At 32.5% G+C, this 24,438-nt stretch overlaps 2 protein-coding genes and 2 pseudogenes across 3 annotated transcripts in view; 2 read left to right on the top strand and 2 right to left on the bottom strand.

Moving 5' to 3' along the window:
* Positions 1-2,948: 2,948 nt before the first annotated feature.
* LOC126714942 (WAT1-related protein At5g40230-like) overlaps positions 2,949-24,438 on the bottom strand; it is a 91,257-nt gene continuing 69,767 nt past the window's right edge. The window contains exon 9 of the mRNA XM_050415363.1: positions 2,949-4,433. The gene's annotated coding sequence lies outside the window, so the exon portion shown is untranslated. The remainder of the gene's footprint in view (positions 4,434-24,438) is intronic.
* On the bottom strand, positions 4,353-6,986 carry LOC126714930 (WAT1-related protein At5g40230-like). 2 transcript variants are annotated; one of them, XM_050415348.1, is made up of 7 exons: positions 6,708-6,986; positions 6,510-6,575; positions 6,281-6,394; positions 5,375-5,615; positions 5,116-5,274; positions 4,873-5,021; positions 4,353-4,711 (listed from the first exon to the last, which is right to left on the bottom strand). In XM_050415348.1, the coding sequence occupies exons 1-7, from the start codon at positions 6,899-6,901 to the stop codon at positions 4,543-4,545; spliced, it is 1,092 nt and encodes a 363-aa protein (XP_050271305.1). In that variant the 5' UTR covers positions 6,902-6,986; the 3' UTR covers positions 4,353-4,542. The 2 variants fall into 2 exon arrangements, with proteins under 2 accessions (XP_050271305.1, XP_050271306.1); XM_050415349.1 differs by having other exon boundaries at positions 6,281-6,398; positions 6,708-6,913.
* Positions 11,725-12,553, top strand: LOC126703071 (G-type lectin S-receptor-like serine/threonine-protein kinase SD2-5; annotated as a pseudogene).
* On the top strand, positions 16,366-18,346 carry LOC126703062 (G-type lectin S-receptor-like serine/threonine-protein kinase SD2-5; annotated as a pseudogene).

Here is a 24,438-nt window from a genome sequence, read left to right as displayed (position 1 = left end):
TCTATATCTATATTCATATAATATCTAAAAACTTAAGCGTGGTATTTATTATTACTACAATCCTATTGAGTCATATCAGCATAGCATTTCGATACATTTCAATTATAAGATTTATTAGTAAATAACTAAATGAATTAATTTAATTATTTTGTCCAAATCTATTAGTATATGAAGTCAGTTAAGAACTTTTTAAAATTAATATTAATCAAACAATAACTGCATCCTATAAATGTTTTCATTTAAATTTTTAATAGTAAACATAACATTTAAACAATATCATTTATTAACTATAAAATTTACAAAGTGACATGATTGGTTAGTTTCATGTCAACAACTTAATAAACAAATTTCTATTTATTTTTAGTGAAACTGTGATTACTACAAATTGTTAGGGTTATATTTTTTTATGTATTTGACTAATCCTTTGACAAAACACACTTTACTTGTAATTGAATAGATCTAAGTTGGGCTTAATACATCAAGAAATATGTTGTTCAAACATAACAAGTGTTAGTAGTAAAGACATGAAGATTGATCCAAGAAATGAGTGGAGAAAAATTGTTTCATTAAAACTCGACAGATAGCTGCTATCAAGACCAAATGGGAAGCTTGACAGAAGCTCGATCTATCGAGAATTACAATTTTAGAATTTCTAGATTTGAAATTCGACCCATGCTGATGTATTTGTTTTAGGTTTCTTTTCTTACAACCCTAGACATATATAAGGCTTATTTTAAGAGTTGTCACACATGAATACAAAGACTAAGAGTTTAGTTTTCTCTATGAAAAGCTATTATATTTGTACGCCATAGGGTTGTGTTACCAACTGCTTCTTGATTTTCATTGTTAATGAAGTGAAAAACTTTGCAGCCAACAACAATTATTCAAGTTGTTGGAGTTAGTCACGTATTGAAATCTGTGCAAAAAAGTTAGTCATAGATTGAAGATTTGTGCATCAAGAGAAAGAAAGCTACTACAAGATCAAGTTTAATTGGGTTGAAACAAAGGTTCAACTGTAAGTTAGTATTTTGGGATAGGTTAGAGTAGTAGTAAGATTCTTTATACTTGTAACCGCTTGATTATTGATTAGTGGATTTTAGGAGTGGTGACATTAAATTCACCCAGTGGGGTTTTTGCCTTACGAAATGTTTTCCCCATTTATCAACGAATCACTTTGTTAATTAAATTTCTGCTGCATTTAATTTGTTGGTGCCTCCATGATTTGCATGTAGTTTGACCTAATTAATTAATTTGAGTAATTGAATTAATTAATTGGGGTCAAGTTATCTTAACCCAACACAAATGTTACCATATATAAGTCTTATAAATCTATATAATATCTAAAAACTGAAGTGTAACGTTTATTTTTGTCATGCTCCTTTTGAGCCACAATAGCATGTCAATTTACTTCAGTCCATTTCAATCTACTTTGACCAATTCGGTCAATTGTAGTCTACTAGTCTACTTTGGTCTATACAGTCTATTTTGAATAATTAGACCTTAAAATGATTCTTTTGGTAGATTGCTTTTTTCAGTTTCAGACTAAAATTTTCTTTTTCTTTTTTTCCCTTAATTTTTGGGTTGAGAAGTATGAAATTTTATTCTATTTGGACAAAACTCTAGTTTTGGCATAAAAATACAAAGAAAATAGACATTAGAACTTAGAGATACGGACCCCCAAAAAACCAATAAAAATTGTGTACATTCTTGGATTTATGGCATGATTCCAATGATTTCCAGTCACCAAATAACTCTCACAACTCTGAATGTAGTGAAGGAAATAGTGGTATCAATCTCCTCTCAAAGGTTGGTGGCTACGTGGAGAGGGAGAGAGAGTAGAGAGAATGGGTAAGTGTTTTAATTTTTATTGGGTTTCTCTCAACTCTCATATGGAAATTTGGGTTGAATTTCATGGGAAATAAGGGATGGGTAAAGGCTAGAACAGCATGTGAGAACGTAACAGAATTGTCTTAGGTTTAAGCATTTCGCTTGAGCAAAACTCCCACAAAGGTCCCGTGAAATCTTCCTGAATTGAATTTCAAATGACTGCCACATGCCAGATTCACGGGACCAAAACTCAACTTTGCTCGAGCAAAAATGCTTCCTCAGCAACTTCAAAGTTCAGTTCTTGAACCCACAAAAAGCAATAATACGTATTTGAATTTAATTACAAGTAAATTTGACACGGAATATGCCAAAGCAAATTAAGACTTAAAACAGTTTCTTTTAGCAATTAAACATACTCGTGCAGATATAATTGGTGCACCAAGGTGCACAAGAATACACCAGTACTAGCTCTGCTGGATATATTTTCATAACTTGGAATTTACATAGGAATAAAAACTGTTGGGATAAACGAACAAATAATATACCACTCCTATTGGCTTTCATAAGTATGAAGAATTTGCCCATAATAATCATTGAAACAACCAGTGATTTAACTTTCTTGTCCACTAAGCACATGGCCAGTAAGTAAGAAACATAAAATAATGGTGCACTTAGATAATCTACAAGCAATCAAATATAAAGAAACATAAAATAATGGTGCACTTAGATAATCTACAAGCAATCAAATATAATAAGTTCCTAAGTTAATTAATTCAAAAAGAAAAATAATAGTGAAAAGACTTCAACAGAAACAAAAATAGAACTCTAATAAACAATACGAAATAATGAAAGAAAATTAGAGCAAGTATGAAAGCAGAAGTTGGTGTGAGGTTGCTGATGGCTGAATCAAGAGTTGGTTAACTGTATTCTATGCCTTTGTAGCCGCATATCTGAATTCTGAACTACAGACCTGCCTTCCCCCACAAAATCAATATAAGAAAAATACCCATCTTTTAAGGGGGAAAACATACTTTGTATTATGTCGAGCATGGCAAGCTCATTTTCATAACTATCAAATACTAAAACAAAGTATAGTATCGTATAGTGCCCTGCACAAAATAGAGATGCTAAAATTTAAAGTTCTACCATATAAATCCTTGAAGACACAGAGTTCTGCACAATATAAGTCTTACATACACAACTTTTTTCTGTGAGAAGGGATTTCTTGGTTATGCTTGTCATCTGTCAATTTGTTGTCCACTTTGCCTTTCTTTCTTCTAGCACAGTGTGTTACAACAATGGATATAAGCTGGGATTGGTGTTGACGTGTTGTGTTCTTTACCAAATTCGTTTTCTAATCCCTCTTCCCATCTTAGTCACAGCCCTGCCTCGCAGTTATCTGACTGTAATGTCTTCTACTTCCTGGACCAACAGTCTAATTCTGCTCCTGATTCTGTGAATTTCAATGATGGATTAATTTTGAGAATCATACTTGCCAACCACCCCTTCTGGAAACTGCCTCAGAATTCAAATTTGGCTTCTCTCTAAAGTTTTTCCCTCATAAAGTTTGCAACATCTCAGAAGCACTACCATTGAGAATCCAAAGATTTTTCCTTATAAAACTACCTGAACAATCTACCAGATTGACAACAGAAGGTACTCAGCAGCAGGCAAAAGGCCATTTATCACTAACCATGTTTCAGATGTGCATGTGCCCAGTGGAGAATAAAGCTGAAGGGATGGTGACTGAGATGGAGCCAATATTGTAACTTTGCAATGCCCTTTGCTTCTTAATGACTAGAGTTAAAACGAATCACTCAGTGGTTCTTTATAATGTTATTCTCCACATATTATCATTAGTTTTACTTTCAATAAATTCTTTTGGTGGAAAACATGATTATTTGGGTGCTGGATTTTATGTATACAGTGAATAGCTAGTACATATAATTTTTTGTAGCTGTTCGGAAAACATAGGATTGCAGCAGTCCAACCATGTGCTTCAGAGATTAGATGTTACGTTGTCTGCTGCAGTGGTCTATGTGGGATATAAGCAGCATGTTGGAGAGATGCAATGATGAATTAAAGAAAGTTTATGTGGGATAGAAGCAGCATGCCCTCTGTCTCTCTATATTTCTCTATTCACGTCCACAAGCAGGGAGGTGATAGTCAATAACCAATTATGGTCTGTGGCAAATTGGACAACTGCTAAGGGTGACTTATCTGGGAACAAGTCTGGAAATCATTCAGGGAGAGCTATGACCCCTGGCGAGAACTTTAAGTCAGGTCAGCCAGTGATGATGACAAAAGAACTTAGGCACCTTTGATCTATTAAGTGCTATCTTGTCTAACTCAGTTAGCCACTAACCATAGCCTAAAATATTGTGCCTCAATGCATTATAAATTGGTGATTGTCCTAAATTATATACTATTTAATTTAAAACTTACAGAAGAAGCCACTAACTATAGCCTAAAGCATTTCCTCAATGTATGATAAATTGGAGATTGTCCTAAATTATATATTATAGTTACATAAGAAAATGAAAGAATGATTAATTGGTTGTAAGCGTTGACCATGGACATAGAGCTATCTAATAAAAAGGTTTAACCTTTAGACATGTGCTTTGCTCTAAACTTGAAAATATCATTGACCAACTAGATCACAAATATGTGCTGAAGAATTTTTGGTCAGCTACAATTAATCTGTTTACATCTATTCTACATATCTTCAGCCTCATTTCTTTGCAACAAAGGGGTCTTACCATATGATGAGGATCCCAAGCTACCAAAATCACAATCCTCACTCATTTCTTCTTCTTCTGCCTCTTTTGCTTTTCCCCATAGAACAGCATAAAATCCAATTGATATTATTATTGCTCCAACAACACTGCAACATTAGGAAGAAAAATAGACAAGTGAACCATGAAAAGCCAAATAATAGGCAGTTAAAGAAAATAGCAGTTGCTTCTTTGAATTGATTCAAATGTTCAACTCCCAAAAGTGGGAAAAAGTAAATTGTGTGTGCGCGCTCACAAGACAGTACTATACCTCCCAAGATAGAGAGCATCACCAAGGAATATAACACCTATAGCAGCTGCTATGGCAATTGATAATGGCCTGAAGATTGATATATACAGAGGTCCCTTCAAGTGCAGACCCCAAGTGTGGACAATGTTGCTGAAGGCTGAAGCGAATCCCTGATCAGAGAGAATTCCTCTGGTCAAACAATACCAATAGCCTTTTTTTTTTTTTTTTTTTTTTTTTTTTTCATGTAGTCCATTAGTTTCTTACCGAGTATACAATTGCAACCAATGCTATGCCAGGCCTTAGTCTCCAACCACTCAAGTTCTTGTCTACCAATAAAGATACTGGTGCAGATATAACTGTCGCACACAAGTTGTATAAGAACACCACAATTAGCTCTGATGGATATATTCTCATAACTTGAGTCTGTAAAATGTTATGAGCAAATCAGCCACTTTGAATTCTATAGACCACTACCAAATTTCATATATCAAGAAAGTACTTGAAATAAGAATTCACCAAGTACCTGAACAATGTACCACATTGAAAACAGAAGGTACTCAACAGCAAGTAGAAGGCCACCTATTACCCAATTCGATAGTGATGAGCTTAGAGGAAAATGAACTGAAAGAGATGGTGATTGAAGCGAGGTCTCTATGACTGCAGGATCTTCATAAAGAACCACTACCATTGCACCTGATATTGATACTATAGTGCCCATGATTTTAGCCTGAGTACTTGAGCTTCTTAAACCAAGCTTTTCCATCCTTTTTGAAGCATCCATATAACATTAAAAGGAAAGGGGAAAAAATTTTCTAATGACATAAGCCAATAAGAACTGTATTTAACAAACTCATTGGTTAAAGAAATGAAACGACTATATGGACAAGTCATTCTCGCTCTGGTCTTTGATTCTGTATTAAAATAAAGAGTTTAACCATAGGCAGTCTTTTTATAGCACAGTTGCAATGTAAGCATCAATCTATGAGGAAGGGTTGGGGTTAAGAAGTTTAAATCTTGTCACAAAGGGTCCAAAACACAATAAATGAATAAAAATTAAAGACTCAGTAAGACACCAAGTAGGACAATGAAAATAATGATTCCTTATAAATTATTTTTATTAAAACTCCATTTGTAGTTAGCACACACATTGTCCATAATCTAATGATGTAGCAGGAATCGCCTTGCCTAAAGACCATTCAATGGAATGAATATTTCTAACCAATCAAATGAATTTCCTGCAACAAAAGTAACTTTACATAGGAATGAAAAACTGCCTGGAAAAGCAAACAAATAAAATAATGCTCTTAGTGACTTTCATAACCAGAAGATGTTGTCCATAGAATCATTGAAATAACCAGTGATTTAATAATTCTTGTGCACTAAGACAAAAACAGAACTCTAATGAAACATAAGAAAGAATGGAAGAAACCTGAAAATTAGAGCAAGAATGAAAGTGAAAGCTGGTGTGAGGTTGCTGATGGCTGAAGCAAGAGTGGCTGAACTGTACTCTATGCCTTTATAGCCACACACCTGAGCTACAGACCTGCCTTCCCATCCATAATTAAAAAAAAAAAAAAAAAAAAAAAAAACCATATTTTGCCTCAGTCCATTTTTATTTGTCTCCAAATCAAAACTAAAACAAGAATCTAGCTTCTTACCCAAGTACTCCCAGGAGGAGAATTCTATAGAGGACAGACAGCTTGAATGTAGGAAGCTCTGTGGTTCTGAACATATCAGATAAAAAGTCAATGAGTTAAAATAAATAAATAAAAAGCTATAGCATCATGTAATTTTCATTGACTTTATGAAGAACTTTACTTTATGTATGATATAGAGAATCAGATTAAGAGACAGACCGGAGGAAGATGATGAAGGCCAAGGGAAGAAGAAGAAGAGTGGATAAGGCATAGGAGTAGACATTAAAGGCATAGTAACTCAACCCTCTCAAACTTGCTGCTTTGAACAAGATGTTTAAGACCACGTTTGTGCACTCTACTGCAACCATTGCTGAAAATGGCAGAACATCCTTGTAACAACAGTTCTCTGCCATCTCTCTCTCTCTCTCGCTCGCTCGCTCAATGATTGCTATTATGCCTTTGTAGGATCACTAGTTGGCTTCTAGTCTATGGAGGAAAAAGGATCTCTTTATGAATGAATAAATATATGTAAAACACTTTTTTTTTTTTTTTTTTATGAATAATATATGTAAAACACTTATCCAAAAAAGAAAAGAAAAAAAAAAAAATATATATATATATATATATTATATATTTCCATTATCGTTTTTGCTTGTTGTAAAAGGTCAGATGTGACACATTTTGACTAGTTGGTCGAGTCATTAAGGTTTGTTTGAATAATAAAATTTACTTAGAATTTGATATTTATGTTTTTGTAAAATATTGTCTTTTCCTCGTGGAACTTTGGACAGTGGTGTCATTCACCATTGAAAATGCAAATCTACAGATGAAATTGTAAAAGCAATAAGAGAATTTTGTAGATTTTGGGGCTTTCTATGGAATGGGCCAAAACTTTGAGTGAGGGGGCTGAAGTACGAAAAAGCAAATTCATTTATTATTAACAAACTATCAAAAAATGAAAAGAGACAAAAATAACTATTTGTAATATATTGGAATGTAATTATCTATAAAATAAAAAAATAAACTCAAAATTCTTCAAAATCTCAAAATTTATATATTGATACCTTACTAAAGGTGGTAGTATTACTAATTATTATTGTAAAGTAAAACACAAAAAATAAAAAATTTAAAGTTAAAATGAGAAAAAAAATCATGTGAGAACAAATCACAAATAGACAAACAAAAAGATGCTAAACTAAAATATTAATTTAATAGTAACATTCTTGCTAATTATTTATATAATATTATATGTGTAACAATGCTCTTTTGTCTCTCTTTGATATATTATATATAACTAGTTAGGGCAGCACCTGCAAGGCACGTGCTTGACGTGGAAAAAAAGTACTCTAGTAATTAAGATCAATTCTAGATTTAATTTATATTACAAAACAAAAATAAGAATCATTTGATTTTTAAAGTATATAGAGATTTACATTAATCAAAAGAGACATTAATTTTAAGAATTTTAATAATTATGTCGTAAAAAGTTAATCTCATTCATTTAAAAATTTTAATCAACCACAAAGTTAGGGTAGCTATTTAACATATAAATATATTTATATTTAACTATAATAGTTTTTTAGTATCTACTTGCTAAAGACAATATATCTATTCTCTAAAAATTTCTAAGAATGATAACGAATATTATCATCTTTTAACAATAAACGACTGAGTTTTGCCAAGAAATAAAAAAAAAAATAAAAAAATAAAAAAAAAAAAGATAACAAAAGGCTTGTGTCATCGAATATTATCATTCTAACTTTCTAAGAATTTTTATCATTTAAAACTCAAAATACGTAAAGAAAATTTTTAGGATGTTAAAATTTAGCAAAAGTAATTTAGACATTACACAATAAAATATTTTAAGAATCATAAGCTTTCATTAGGGTTTAACTGAGAGAATAACAATATGACATATTTGCTATTTTTCAAAATATTAAGGGAAAAATTGCTTCATTTTAAAGTTTAAGGAAGAATTGTAAACTACCCCAAACATAAAGGATGAAAAATGTTTTTTTCCTAAATTTTTGTTTTTGTTTTTGTGTGCAAAACTATGTGTTTTTACTTAAAATAGTGTGTAAAGAAAAAAATATACAAAACGTCAACCCAAGAAAATTGTATGTGGAATAATGAATTTTGGCTCAACAAAGTTGATTAAACCTACAAAAAATTTCTAAAAACACAACAGAATGACGCAACATTTTCATAATACCTTTATAATTTTGTTATATTTTATTTTAACTTGTAAAGAATTGACAGCTCAGCATTTTTGAAAATATTGTGACAACATCAAGATGTCTTAACATTTTTCACAAAAAAAAAATGTTATGTCCATGACATTTTCACAACAAATTATAAGTAGTGGGTTACTACAAGTTGTTATTGGTGGGCAAAAAAATAGTTTCATTGGTAAGTTTAAATTAGAATTAATAACAATTTACCATATTTGATTTGTTATGAAAGTATTGTGAAAATTATTGTGGACAAACCAAAAATAATATAGCAAATATACTACAACTTTATGCACTCACAAAAAAAAAAAAAAAAAAAAAAACCAGCTAGCAAAACAGTGAAAGTTAAACAAACCAAAACTACTGTAGCAAAATAACTGTAATTTTTCTTATTCACTCTTTTTATATATATAAAATATATATATATATATATATATATAGAAATATACATTGCACTTACAATATAAATTTGTATAATTTTTTTTGGCAAATGTATATAATATTTGCTACTTTTTGTGTGTACACAATGTAAGCTTACGTTACAAGTAAAAAGTAAACATATAAATATCCTTTAAAAAAAAAAAAAAAAAAAAAAAAAAGCTCAAACCAAGTTGGTGAACTTGAAGGGAAAAAATGGAAGAAAAAGGCAAGTCACTAAACCAAAAATAATGTTCATAATATTATTCATGAGCCTATTCACTCTTTTTATAAATAGAAAAAAAGAGAACAAATCTATGACTGAAAAAGAAAAAAAAAGCGATGAACAGTACATATTGAACAAACCAAAAGTACTGTAGTTTTTACACATTCACCCAACAAATGTCACAACATTTTCACAAAACATTTATTTTCAGTTGTGGTTGGTCACAATTTCATATTTTATTATTTTATTTTGACTTATAAGAAATTGACACCTCAATAATTGTAAAAATATTGTGAAATTTGTTATGTCAATATAACAATATATATGCGGGTTCTTATAAATATTTAAAAAGTACAAATGGAAGACTAGAAAAAAAAAAAAAAAAAAAAAAAAAAAAAAAAACACTGTAGCTACTGTAGCAACTGTTAAAAACTTGAAAAAAAAAATGGCTCACTACACCAAAAGGGGCATTGTAGATCAAAATTACTGTAACTTTTACACATTCACCTAACAAGTGTCATAACATTTTCACAAAACATTTATTTTCAGTTGTGGTTGGTCACAATTTCATATTTTATTATTTTATTTTGACTTATAAGAAATTGACACCTCAATAATTGTGAAAATATTATGAAATTTGTTGTATCAGTATAAAAATATATATAAAAAGAAGAAAAAAAACTATCAAAAAAAAATAAAGACAAAGTGGCTTAATAAACCAAAATAGAACTCTTACGTTATAACCTCTTTTTATATAGTTAATAGAAGTAATCAAAACCAACCCATCTAAACAAAACCCAAAACATAACCCAACGGAGAAAAAGATGAAACTTACTCTTAACAGGACCCAACCCATTAGGTTCAAACTTACTCTTAACAGGACCCAACCCATTTACTACAGACTACGCTTTAGGTTCAAACTTACTCTTAACAGGACCCAACCCATTCGGGCTATTTTTGGATTTAAGGGCAACATCTTCTGGTGGGAGGCCAAGTTTATTTTTTGTTTGGTCCAAATTCAATTTCAAGCAGAATATATATAGTCTATTTTTTTCCATTGGGTCGGGGGGGCCATTAACCCCACAAGCCCAAACATGGGTCTGTCTGTACTTGTGGTGTATATAGCGAGTAGCTAGTTCGTATGATTTTTTGGGTTGTACTGTTTGGAAAAGATAGGGTCCAGCCACATTCATCTTTAGTTTTCCAGTGTATAACGTTTTTAAAATATATATATATATATATATATTTAATATAAATCTTTCAATTCGAGTCGGATGTAATTATTTCTGATCATGGGTCATGTATACTTTCCCTTTACTCAAGACCCCCAAGTATAAATCCAGATCACGGGGGAAATGGTCTATTAAGCATTGTGTTCTTATTTTGAAACTCGATTTTATAAAAATTGAGTTACAAGTAGAACTCGAAATTAGCAATGTCGAGTTCTATGCATATTTTGTCACTCAATTTTTTTGAAAATTTAAATGAAACTCAACATTGCTAATGTCGAGTTTCACTTAAAAATATACATATAACTTGATTTTGAGGATATCGAGTTTTATACAGAACTCGATTTTATTAAAATCAAGTTTTAAAAATAGGGACATTCTGCTGAATAATTTCAAAATAGGGACATTGTACTAGATATTTTAAAAAATAAGGGAAAAGGCCCATTTTCCCCTCTAGATCACCAACAAACAAATTTAGATAGTTGTAAACAGGCTTGCTTAAAAGATTATTCTTACAATCACTGCACATCCTTGGTGCGATGGTCATTTCACAAGTATAAATGCTTGTGGGGGTGTTGGGGTTAAGGGTCAGAGTTCAAGTCTCCAAGAGGGAGTTTTACACACATATACACTTAAATTAGACTAGAGTAGAATTTCAATCTATTATTAAAAAAAAAAAAAAAAAAAAAAGAAGAAGATTGTTCTTGCAAAGCTACTTTTTATAAGTCAAGCAAAAGTTTATGAACTGTTATTTATTATCCCAAATTTTTTCACTGATGGCCATTGATCAAGATTATACTTACTCTAAGTATACATTAAGGTCCAAAATGTCTTGAGTTCAGGTCCTCCTAGAAAACAAACAAACCACAAAAAAGAATAAGCAAATAAAAGTGAGATCTAGCCTCAGATCTTTGCTTGTTATGTGTCTTTTAATTGGAATCTTTGCTTTACTATTTTGGAAGAAGGAAAATGCAAATGAAGCTGAGGAGTATTATTTGGATTATGTACCAGGGATGCCCACAAGATATGCTTATGATAATTTGCAAGCAATAATAGAAAATTTCAATAAGGAACTCGGGGGGGGGGGGGGGGGGGGGGAGGATTTGGCACAATTTTCGAAGGGACTTTACCTGATGGCACAAAAAGTTGCAGTTAAGTGTGTTGACGGTTTTAGTCAAATCAAGAAATTGTTTTTGGTAGAGGTTGAGACAATTGGTAGCATTCATCATATCAATTTGGTGAGACTAATTGGTATTTTTGCTAAGAAATGTTATAGGCTTCTTGTTTATGAGTAAATGTCTAATGGGTATTTAGATAGATGTGTATTTCACAAAAATCTTGAGATGTTGCTTGATTGGCAACATAGAAAGAAGTTCATCATTGACATTGCAAGGGGGCCAACTTATTTACATGAGGATTGTAGGCAGAAGATAGTTCACTTGGATATAAAACCTCATGATAGCCTCTTAGATGAGAATTTTAATGCAAAAGTCTTTGATTTTGGGTTTTCTAAATTAGTTGACCATGACCAAAGCCAAGTTGTAACAACCATGAGAGGGACTCCTGGCTATATGACTTCAGAATAGTTGAGTTCAGTGATTACAGAAAGAGTAGATGTCTATAGTTTTGAAGTAGTGCTATTGGAGATTTTGTGTGGAAGGAGAAATTTGGATCGCCAGAGGAAGCAATGCATCTGCTTGATCTTTTCAGGAAAAATATTGAGGAGGATCGATTGCTGGATTTAATTGATAAGTATAGTGAAGATATATGCAATTACATGGAGTTGAAGTTGTGAATATGATGAGGATTGCAGCATGGTGTTTGCAAAATGATTTCACTAGGAGGCATTCCATGTCCATGGTGGTTAAGGTCTTAGAGGGTGTTGTGAATGTTTAATCTAGCCTCGATTATTTATTCTTGAATCCATATTCACCAAACATGAGGATTGGAGTTGAAAACTAAGAAGGGCATATTGTTGCCGTTACTCCGTTATTGTATTCAATTTTATCAGGACCACGGTAACTTTCTATTGTACCATCTTTATTGCTTGACCAATGAGGTAATTTGCACAGTTTTAATAAATTCTAGCATTCAATAACTAATATTAATAGTGCGAATTTCTTGGGGGTTTGAATCTTACTCATTCCTGTGGCCATTTATTGATATTAGTGTGTGGCTCCGCTGATACTAATATGCGTTTCTTTATTTAATATTGTTGTTGTCCTGTGGGTGACGCTAAAATTTCAATCCAAGTTGTGGACTATTTGTCGTATTGTTGCGTTTCTACCTAAAGACCCATGCATAATATATAGTATTGTTTTGGTAAGTTTGTACAAATGCCTTGCTGAGATGTTATTCATAATTTTATATATCTTCTATCTAGTTCAAACTGTCCTAGTTTTAGTCACCTCGGAATGATTGATAGGCATGTAGGAATAATTTTTATTTTTATTTTTTATTTTTTTGTGATTGGTTAACAGATTGATTGACATGTAGGAAAAAGCTTAATTCTAAATTCTAAATTCTAATCCATAATTAGGAAAATGTCATTTTCAAAATTATAGCTTCAAATTAGCACAATATGCCCTAATTTATGAAATTGGACCAATATGGAGGGAAGAAAAGAAAAGAAAAGAAAAGAGATGAATCACGACCCAAGGGAAGAAATTTGATTACTAGGCAAAACTTCAAGGGATAAACTATAACCTTGAAATTTGTAACTATTTTGGTTTATTAACCTTCAATATTAGAAGTATGTTCCAATTAGCTCAATTAATAAAGTTTTTATTATTAAAATTAATATTTGGGGTTCAAACTCCACTTATACCAAAAATTGATTAGTGTTTTAGCTTGATGATAAAAAACAATTATGAGGGAGCGGATGCCATAGATTAAAATTCTATCACATATGCCCAAAAAAAAAAAAAAAAAATCAATATTATAACATATAATAGATATTTAAGCCTAACCCTATGATCATGTGCTTTCTCTCATGTACCATGGCTAAATTGTACAATATTTTAGGTAGAGTAATTTTATCTTACCACATAAAAAGTCACGACTTTTGTCATAATTATCCTATGTGGCAGATTGTGATTGACTATCTGTCACTTTCATATGAACGCATCTCTTTTTCTCTACCACTCACAGCCTGTTATATAGACAATTGTGGCAATTTTTAATTTTTTTTTTATGATTTTTTTTTTTTTATGTAGTCCTACAATTTTTTGTTTTAGGTATGCATCATTAGCCTTTTTAATCTTACCTTTCCAAAGATGGTGGGAGTAGTGTGACACCACGTGCCAAAAGTAAAAATTACTCATTGTTGATGGTATTTTTTTTTGAGAAGGTTTCAACTTATGGCGTCCACTTCTAATGATAACTCTTTATCATCGAACCAAGACACCAATCAGTTTTTTGGTGTAGGCGGGGATTGAACCCCAAATCTCTTATACAACTATCAGAAACTTTACCAATTGAGTTAATTGAAACCCACATTGTTGATGGAACCTTAGTAGTGGGCTTTTAATATTTTAGTAGTTCTCAGATTAAGTGTATGTGTATGGATATTATTATCTAAAAAAAAGTGTATGGATATTATTATAAAACTTTCATGTATCTTTTGCACCATGTGTTTTGCAAGAGTGGGGTTTTTTGGGTGGATGATTCCAAGCTATGAACGTTGTCAGCAGCCATGACTTTGTCCTTGGCTTGCCCCCATGTTACTATATAAAATCCAAAAGCAATTACAATAGCTCCAGTAAAACTGCATAGAGGAAAAAGTTCAGCATGCTTATTGTTCAGTTAACATATTTTAAGAACATGAACATTATTGGCATGACAACTACAATGACAGTGCCTAAGGTTTTAATATCTTTATATTTGAAGATGAATGAACTATATAAAAATTTGAAAAGTGCTATGTCCACAATATTTTCACAATACTTTCATAACAAAACATAGGTGGTAAGTTGTTATTAGTTCTAATTTGAACAACGTACTACTTATAATTTGTTGTGAAAATGTTGTGGACCTAGCATTTCTCTTAAAATCTACCTGCCAAGATGAGGTATTTTACCAAGGAATATGATTGCCATGACAACTGCAACGGTGAGTGTCGTCAGCCACACAGCAAGCACAAAGAGTGAGGGGACTCAGGCTGGAGTGGGGGAGATGATCAAATGAGAAAATAGGATTGCAAATTTTGTTTTGTTTGGATAGCAAAATTTTTAGTCTATGAACACACCCAATTTCATATTCAACTATTATGTTAAGTTGTGATTGGTGTATAATATGTTAATATATATAGATTAGTAGTTAAGTTGTGATGGGTGTATAATATGTTAATATATATAGATTCATTGGCTTGAAGCCCACTTTAGGTTTTTATACTACACACATATTTGTACAAATCACACTACTTGTACTTTATTCATATCACATGCCTCTTATATTAATTACATTTGTCTTCATCTAAAAATAAATAAATAAATAAAATAACATTTGTCTTTTGTCTACGTCTTTTCCTTTTGTTCTTTTCTGTTGGGTTCGCAAATGCTGCAATTTAGTAGCTCATGAGCTGCTGGATACATTGTTCAATCTAGGCTGTCTTTCTTTTCCAATAATATTTTCCACATGTCATCGAGTCAGTCTATAAGGAAGATTGCCCTCCTTGTATTCCCTTTGTTTTTTTTAAGGTCCGGTTAATGTGTTCCATTTTTAGAATCATTTTCTCGGGAATTGAAAAAACTATTAATACTTTTTCAATTCCCGAGAAAAAAATTTCCAAAAATGAAAATTATTGTGTGCCTTTAGGACACACATTAACAAAATCCTTTTCTTAATATTATTGCAGATTATCAACAAAACATAAAAAAGGCATCTCATGTCTTATGAAATGCAATACAATTATTTTGTATTTCTAACGTAGGGTCCGTTTGGATACAGTTGAAAACTAAAACTAAAAACACTTTAGCAAAATAATTTTTAAATGTGTAAATAGTACCGTGGGACTCATTTTTAATGAAAATATTGCTGAAAAGTGAGGTTTGTGGGTTCCATGAATAGTGCACGGGACCCACTAATGTGGCTGAAAATTGGTTGAAAAGTCAAATAATGCGGCTAAAAAAAAAAAAAAAGCTGAAAATGCAAACGTGGGACGTGGACACACGTAATAAAAATATTGGCTATGATTGTCTCATATGAAAATAATGTTGCTTACATAATAAGTTAATTACTTAGCATGGTGCAAAATTGGATGTGTTTGTAGCACTGATTTTTTTTAATCATCCTCTCATTTCTATTTCTCCTTCTTCTTTTAGGTTTTATATATATATATATATATTTTTTTTTTTTTGGGTTTATGAAAAGAAAGTTCCTTTTTTAATAAAATATTGACCAAACTTGTTCCAAGATAACATCTAAACCTTCCTAAAAAATTCTTATAAAAGAAAAATTCCTAAAAAATTATAAATAAATAAAAATGGAAAAAAAGGAAAACATCTAAAATCCACTGGAATTGAATTGCACTCCAATCCGAGTGCTTCGCTTAACTAAAACGGTGATGTTCTATTAATGTCAGGCGTGCAGCTTAAGTTGAACGAAGGCCTCTGATCTGCTCTAAATTAGGATCCAAGAAATTACATTAACTTTTCTCATCAAGTTATTAAAGTCAACCAGAAGTTTATCATTTACAATTTTCAGACGGCATGCAATTCTTAAGTTATAGTACTAAAGAATCAACCAAATCTGTGACAGGCCTAAACTTAACCGAAATGTGCAACCGGCTCTTGGATGACAAGAGTGCAACAATTTGGCAGTCTTATGCTCACCCAGTTAACACGCTGTTTGTTGGGCAAAAATTGGTGGCAGGGCAGCAACTCACTAGTCTAGGGTGATTGTTTTCGCTCCATGTCACCAGGCAAGGGTTTTTTGCTTTATATCAATTCTATTCCCCCCAACTCTATTTTACTTTAACAGTAAATAATATCCGTTATGTTCAATTCCTAAAGGATAGATTATATATGTTCAGCGATGTAAATTCAAGTTTGGTTATTCCATCAACAAACTTCTCAAATTGGTATATGAGACTAGGGGCTGACAATGGACACTTGAAAGTGTTTGATATATTGGGGGGAGGTATATGATGTTTTCAAAACTTATATTACATCCTGTGGTTTACCTAGAGTTTGCGGTAATTATGGTATTTGTACGAATGGCCAGTGTAGTTGTCCTAGACCTATAAATGCAACAAGCTATTTTCAGCCCATCAAAGAAAGCAAACCTAAGTATTTTAAGCATGGCTGCTCCCAGATTACTCCCTTGTCTTGTGAAGCTTCCAAAACTTTTATTCTTTTAGAGCTCCAGAACATCACAAACTTTCCCTTTACTTAAGACCCCCCAGGTATAAATCCAGATCACCAACATATAATTTTAGAAAGTTGTAAACAGGCTTGCTTAAAATATTGTTCATGCAAAGATGCTTTTTATAATTCGAGCAAAAGTTTAGGGAATTGCTATTTACTCTCCCAAATGTTTTCACTGATGTCTATTGATCAAGATAATGATAACCTTAAAGTATACCTTAAGGTCCAAAATGTCCAAAATGTCTGAAGTTCAGATCCTCCTAGACAACAAAAAAACCATAAGAAGAATAAGCAAATAATAGTGGGATCTAGCCTCCCGGATCTTTGCTTTTTATGTTTCTTTTAATTGGAATCTGTACTTTACTATTTTGGAAAAAGAAAAATGTAGATGAAGCTGAGTAGTATTATTTGGATCATGTACCAGTGTTGCCCACAATATATGCTTATAATGATTTGCAAGCAATAACAGAAAATTTCAATAAGGAGCTCAGTGGAGGAGGTTGTGGCACAGTTTTCAAACGGACTCTACCTGATGGAACAAAAGTTGCACTAAAGCGTCTTGATGATTTCAGTCATATCAAAAAATCATTTTTGGCAGAGGTTGAGACAATCGACAACGTCCATCATATCAATTTGTTGAGACTAATTGGATTTTGTGCTAAGAAATGTCATAGGCTTCTTGTTTATGAGTACATTCTAATGGGTCTCTAGATAGATGGGTATTTCACCAAAATCCTGAGATGTTGCTTGATTGGTAACATAGAAAGAAGATCGTCCTTGAAATTGCAAGGGAACTAACTTATTTGCATGAGGATTTTAGGCAGAAGATAGTTCACTTGGATATAAAACTACATAACATCCTCTTAGATGAGAATTTTAATGCAAGAGTCTCTGATTTTGGGTTGTCTAAACTAGTTGACCATGACCAAAGCCAAGTTGTGACAACTATGAGAGAGACTCCTGGCTATATGGCTCCAGAATGGTTGAGTTAAGTGATTACAAAAAAAGTAGATGTATATAGCCTTGGAGTAGTGCTCTTGGAGATTTTGTGTGGAAGAATAAATTTGGATCGCTCTCTGCCAAAGGAAGAAATGCATCTACTTGATCTTTTCAGGAAAAATATTGAGGAAGATCAATTGCTGGATTTGGTTGAAAAGTTGTGAATATGATGAGGGTTGCAGCATGGTGTTTGCAAAATGATTTCACAAGGAGGCCTTCCATGTCCATGGTGGTTAAGGTCTTAGAAGGTGTTGTGAATGTTGAATCTAGCCTAGATTATTTCTTCTCGAATCCATATTCACCAAACATGAGGGCTGGTGTTGAAAACCAAGACGGGCATATTCTTGCTGTTACTCCATTATTGCCTTCAATTCTATTAGGACCACGGTGATTTTTTACTATACCATCTTTATTGCTTGACTAATGATGTAATTTTTATTGTTTTAATAAATTCTATCACCCAATAACTAATCTTAGTAGTTTGAATTTTATGGGGGATTGAATCTTGGTCATTCCTGTGGCCATTTATTGGTATACCGTATTAGTGTGTGGCTCCACTAATACTAATATGCGTTTCTTTATCTAATATTGTTGTTGTTGTCTTGTAGGCTGTAGGTGACAATAAAATTTCAATTTGAGCTTGAAAACTTTGTGCTTGAGTATTTAACATTTGTACTTAAGTGAATGTGTATGGATATTCTTATTAAACTTTCTTGTATCTTTGCATTATGTGTTTTGCAAGAGTGGTGTCTTTTGGGTGATCACAGTACAAAATCCAAAAGCAATTAAAATAGATCCAATCAAACTTCAAATAGGACAGAGTTGCACATTATTATTGCTAGAGGTTGCTGAAGAGAGGACTTAAAAGTTGATGAAGCCTGAAAAACTGGTGGCCCCTTAGAGCATCTCCAACTGGAAATGTCATCCTATCTTATTTTACCATCCCAAAAAGCTACTTTATCAATTATACCATACTATTTTTCAATACTTCCAACATCCCAACTTTTATTTTACAATCCTATACACTAAAATAATATAAATTATATAATAAAATAATATTTAAAGGCTATCTATCACTCCTTTCTCTTCATCCTTGTCCCTGCCTCTCTGAGTCTTTGTCCCTCTCTCAACAACTAAACAACCCAATCATCACCACACCACCACCACCATGCCCATTGCCCACTACCCACCAAAATCCCACTGGAACCAAAAATCCAAATTAAGGAAAAAAAAAAAAACCATCAAATCACTGCCACATCCAACCCATTTGAACCCAAAAGATAAAAATCAATCCATGCCTCAATGCAAAACACACACATAACCCACACAAAACCTAGATCAGCGAAACCACAAAACCCAAATTGACGAAACCATTTGACCCACGACGCCACCAGATCAACACTGCCAACATCACACCACATCCAGCCCATCATCAGCAATCTTGAGCAAAACCATCATCGGTGACATTGGCAACCCACCAATCTCCATTGAGAAACCCACCAATTCATCACGAAACCCATCATCGCTTTCCTCCTATTCACCGCGTTGTTCATCATCACGCTATCCAGCGGCATCATCATGGAGAGATTGGCTCGTGTCTTGGCTTGTGTCACAGAGAAATCAGCTTGGTGATTCGGCAAGAGAGAGGGAGAGGGGATGAGAGAAGCTTGACAATGGTGAGAGACAGAGAGAAGGGATGAGAGAGCAATAACCGAGTACTGTAGCAAGAGAGAGAAGGGCTTGAACGGATTAAAATACAGTAAATTGTTTTGGCATAGCACTAGTACTGTCTCACATGTGAGATGGTACTGTAGCGCTATTGCCAAAAAAATTTGGCCTCTCCTCGGTTTAGCCATCCAGTTGCTGAGCTTATTCTGGACTTGTATGCCAAATGTACTTTACATTTGGCATTTGACAAGCCCATTGCTGATGTTCTTATTAAAGAGGATGAAGACTAGCTATTGCATGAGAAACTGCTTTTCAAAGTCTAAGTACAAGTCTTCCTTTGATTTTTGTACCAAAAGTAGTTCAACTGTGCTCCCAGGTTTGCTTTAATTTCCTAGGGGAAAATGCTTATAGAACGTTCAGGTCAGTCTTCCCACAATTTGAAGGTTGAAGATGAAACCTATTTTAGAGAGAGAGAGAGAGAGTGTGTGTGTGTGTGTGTGTGTGCTGATGTGGCAATCTAGCTGTTCATTTGGGAATAACTCATTTATCTTTTTGCTGAAAATTTTTGTTGAAAGTGTGCTAAAGTATACTTATAATTTGAAATTTTTTTTAAAAGTGAGAAAAAGCGGGAAGAAATGAGGTTTTAAAAAGCTGCACATAAAAGTTAAAAGCTAAAAGCTAATGCCAAACTCACCCAGGTGTCAATTTATATTTTATTTTGTCTGTTAGCCATGTCAGCATTTTCCATCAATCACCTAATGGTAGAAATCATTTTGACATAATATCAAAAGGTTAAGAACCAAATTGACATATTTAGTTTAGGGACTAAATTGACATATAACATAAAAGTTGAGGATCAAATAAGTAATTTACCCTGAACCGTAATTAGTAAACATAACTCAAAAAATTAATAATAATTACAATAATAAAGAGATGTAAAACCATAAATTGTTATAAGTAATGCATTTTTTTTCTTTATTTGAAATAGAAATCCTACTCTAGTCTAATATGTGTAAAGTTCATTTTTAGAGATTTGAACTCCGACTTTTACTTCTTCACCTTACAAGAACTTATACTTATGGAAGGATCATCACGCCAAAAGTACACAGTGATATAAGTAATGTATTCCAATATGATGATAGTAGTTTGTTGTTTAAGTAACATCAATCAGATTTGCTATCACGTCTTTTTGTAACATAGTTTTGATGTAAGCATCAAACTATGAGCAATGGTTGGGGTTAAGATGATTAAATCTTGTCATTGAGAGCATTTGCACTAAAATGCAAGATAAAAAAATTTCTCAATTTGACACATCTAAGACTCAAAATCACTCACATCAGTCAAGCTAAAGATGTGTAAATTTGGAAAATTGCTTTAATAATCATATAAATTTACATTAACACTATTCACTCTATATTTAGTTTTTTTTTCCTTTACATATCCCGATGATAGAGAATGAATGATAGTTGTTGTATGTGATGAAAGAGAAACAATTAAAAAATCAAGAAAAATTAATATTATAATAAAATTGTAGTATAAAATAGATAATTTGATGTGTGGTGATTTGAAAAGTGAATATATAAAATAGAAAAAATATGTTATTATATTAAAATAGATAGAAATTTTTGCATAAGCTAATGTGAATGCTCTAAGGTCCAAAACACAATAAATGAATAAAGATTAAAGACTATGTTGGAACTATCTTTAAAAAAGAAGAAGAAAAAAAGACTAATAATACCACCAACTCCAAGTAAGAGAATGAAAATAATGATTTATTATAAAGAAAAAGACTAATGTCAACATATCTTATTGGATTCATGCATGGACTAGACTAAGTTTAATAGTCTAACTATAACGTGAGAAACTATACCTTTCAAAGTCTAAGTACAAGTCTTCCTTTGATTTTTCAACCTAAAGTAGTTCAACCTTGCTCCCAGGTTTGCTTTAATTTCCTAGGGGAAAATGCTTATAGAACATTCAGGTCGGTCTTGCCACAATTTGAAGGCTGAAGATGAAACCTATTTTCAAGAGAGAGAGAGATTTTTACCTATAGCCTATTGGCTGAGGATGAAATTGTGCTACTAATAGGGATTTTGATCCCAAATTGAGCCTCACGTGATTGCCTGTGAGGTTCACTTATAATTTTCTATTTTTTAGTTATGCTGATGTGGCGGTCTATGGATCAATTTATGCGACAAGAAAATTATATTTTATTTTGGTTGTTAGCCACATCAGCATTTTCTATCAATTACCTAATGAAAGAAATCACACTAAAGGTGTGTAATAGTGTAAGTAATGTATTTAGGGGCGGAGCTAAGTAATGCATTGGGGGTGCCATGGCCCCTCCAAAATTTTTTAAATCCTTTCTAATTGTAGGGAAAACTAGTTCTCCGTCCCTTTGATTTAATAGCTGGCCCCCACAAGATAAAAAACTTGGCCCCCCCTCCTATATATCAGCCATAAGAACTCCCTTCCCTCATCTCAAATCCCCACTTTTAGCCATAAAGATTTATTCATTTTGTTTTCTCCATTCTCCATTAAAAGCACAGCCATTGGCAGATCCCTTTTTATTTATTTAATTATTATTTTTTGCTAAGAGGCTAAGACCATATCCCATGTCCTGATGTTCATTTCCATGTCTTTTACAACAGTTTTACCCCTCATTTTTACCACTGTTTAGTCATTCAATTTTCCTAATAGAATAAAGTCATAAAACTAAGGTGTAGTACATTATCTTTCCCAATTAAACTCTGTATTGAATTTAATTGTCCTTAAAAATGATAATATTGCTTGTATTTTATTTGTCATGGTAAACATGTGTTTGAATTTAATTGAGAAACCTAATGTATTACACTTTAGATATTATATTTAAGTTTTGCAATTTCCCAAAACTATTACAATATCCCCTTGCACTTTATAGTCACCCAAAAGACTCTACTCAATACTCATCGCCATTACCGAGTGCTCTTTCTTCAATTTCTCTTCATTAATTCTTCCTTACGATGCTCAATTGGTTGATTAGCTTGTTAGTATTTTGAGTGCTAATTTGAATTACACTAATAAAAAAATTCTAGTAGTAATCTTATGATATATATATATATATATATATGATACATATATAGTTAAGACTTACTTTGGATTTAATGTTTGTTTTTCTAAACTAATGTGCCAAGACATGTATGAATGTTATATTTTGAATTTTTCTTAAATTGCAAATCAATATGATTGTTTTATCTTGGCCCCCCCAAGAAAAAATTTCTGGCTACGCCTCTGAATGTATTATAGTATGATGAAAGTAGTTTGTTGTTTAAGTAACATTAATAAGGTTTGTTATCACATCTTCTTGTAACATAGTTGTGATGTAAGCATCAATATATGAGGAATGGTTGGGGCTAAGATGATTAAATCTTGTCACTAGGAGCATTTGCATTAGAAAATGAAAAAAAAAAAAAAAAAAAGCCTCAATTTTACACATCTATGACTCAAAATTACTCACATTAGTCGAGTTAAAGATTAGTAGGGGTGTCAAATGAATGGGTTTGGGTGGATTTGGTATGGGCATAATTGGGTTGAGTATATAAAACTCATTTACCTATTAAATCTCATTTAACTAATTGCTTCTAACCCAAATCCAACCCAACCCAATTATTATAGGTAAACCCCAACCCACCCAATTACCCAATTAACAAAATTACCAAAATGCCACTAAAGTAAAAATGAACAAAGTACTCTAAAATCTTAAAAAATGACCCAAAAAAATTATGTAACAAGTTGTTAACGATAAAAAAAAAAAAAAAAAAAGTGATATTAGTAGTAATTCCAAATAAGAATTAATAATAATTTACTAAATATTATAAAATTATTGTGAAATTATGGTGTGGAATATCATAAAATTTCATGAGTCATTGTTTTTAATTATGGTCAGTCCAGTTTAATATTTTATTAATAAATTTAATTTTCTTTTGAGTACACACCACAGCTATTGTGATATATTTTATTTTTAATTTGTTTTGGACCAGTATAATTGTAAATTAAAAAAAAAAAAATCCCACCAAACCCTCTTCCCTCTTTTTTGTCTTCTTTTCATTCTAATTTTTTTCATCTTTTTTTTCATCCCCCCGTTTCTTCCTAATCTCATCAAATATCTTCTCTTTTCCTTTTCTTTCCTTCACCAATTCTTCTGTGGAAAAGTCTCTCACTGCATCAAAGAAAACACATTCTTCCTAATCTCATCAAATATTTTCTCGTCAAGATGTTAAAGCGAGGCAACCAGGGAAGGGTCCAGGAAATTACATAAACTATTCTCGACGTACGGTCCAGTCCTTAAAATACAGGTTTTAAGCGGAACTGAAGGAATTCTATAGTTATACTAAAGAATAATAAAATCTCTCTTTCCACTAGACCTTTCTTGATTCTAAGCCTGTGTTTTACTTTACAGACAATGTGTATAAGCTGGGATGTTCTTCTTTGCCTTGTTCTTTTTCTAACACATTCTTGTCCAACCCTAGTCACAGCCTTGCCAGCTCCCAGTTATCTGACTCCAAACGCTTCTACTTCATGGACAGTCTAACAGTCTTTCCGCCCCTGATTCTGTGAAATTCGACGATGGATCATTTGCGAGAATCATACTTGTAAGTGGATCCTCCCAGGGGCGGAGCCACATAGTGGCTTGGGGGGGCCAAGGCCCCTGCAAAAAAAAATTTTTTCCCATTAGCCTATGAAGAAAAAATAATTAGGCCCCCCCAACCTTAGGCAGCCGGCCCCCCCTCCCAATTTCTCACCCATTCTCCCAGGCCTCAATCAAAAATTAGTAAC

Source organism: Quercus robur, chromosome 2, assembly GCF_932294415.1.
Source record: "Quercus robur chromosome 2, dhQueRobu3.1, whole genome shotgun sequence".
Lineage (NCBI taxonomy): Eukaryota > Viridiplantae > Streptophyta > Magnoliopsida > Fagales > Fagaceae > Quercus > Quercus robur.
Note: the sequence above shows the minus strand (reverse complement) of the source record. Positions and strands in the feature narration are given on the sequence as shown.

Coding starts and splice junctions, on each gene's coding strand:
- LOC126714930 (XM_050415348.1), bottom strand. CDS start 6,901: ATGGCAGAGAACTGTTGTTACAAGGATGTTCTGCCATTTTCAGCAATG. Junction 6,395..6,509: donor CTCCTCCTGGGAGTACTTGG/GTAAGAAGCTAG, acceptor ATGGGAAGGCAG/GTCTGTAGCTCAGGTGTGTG. Junction 4,712..4,872: donor GATGCTCTCTATCTTGGGAG/GTATAGTACTGT, acceptor CTAATGTTGCAG/TGTTGTTGGAGCAATAATAA.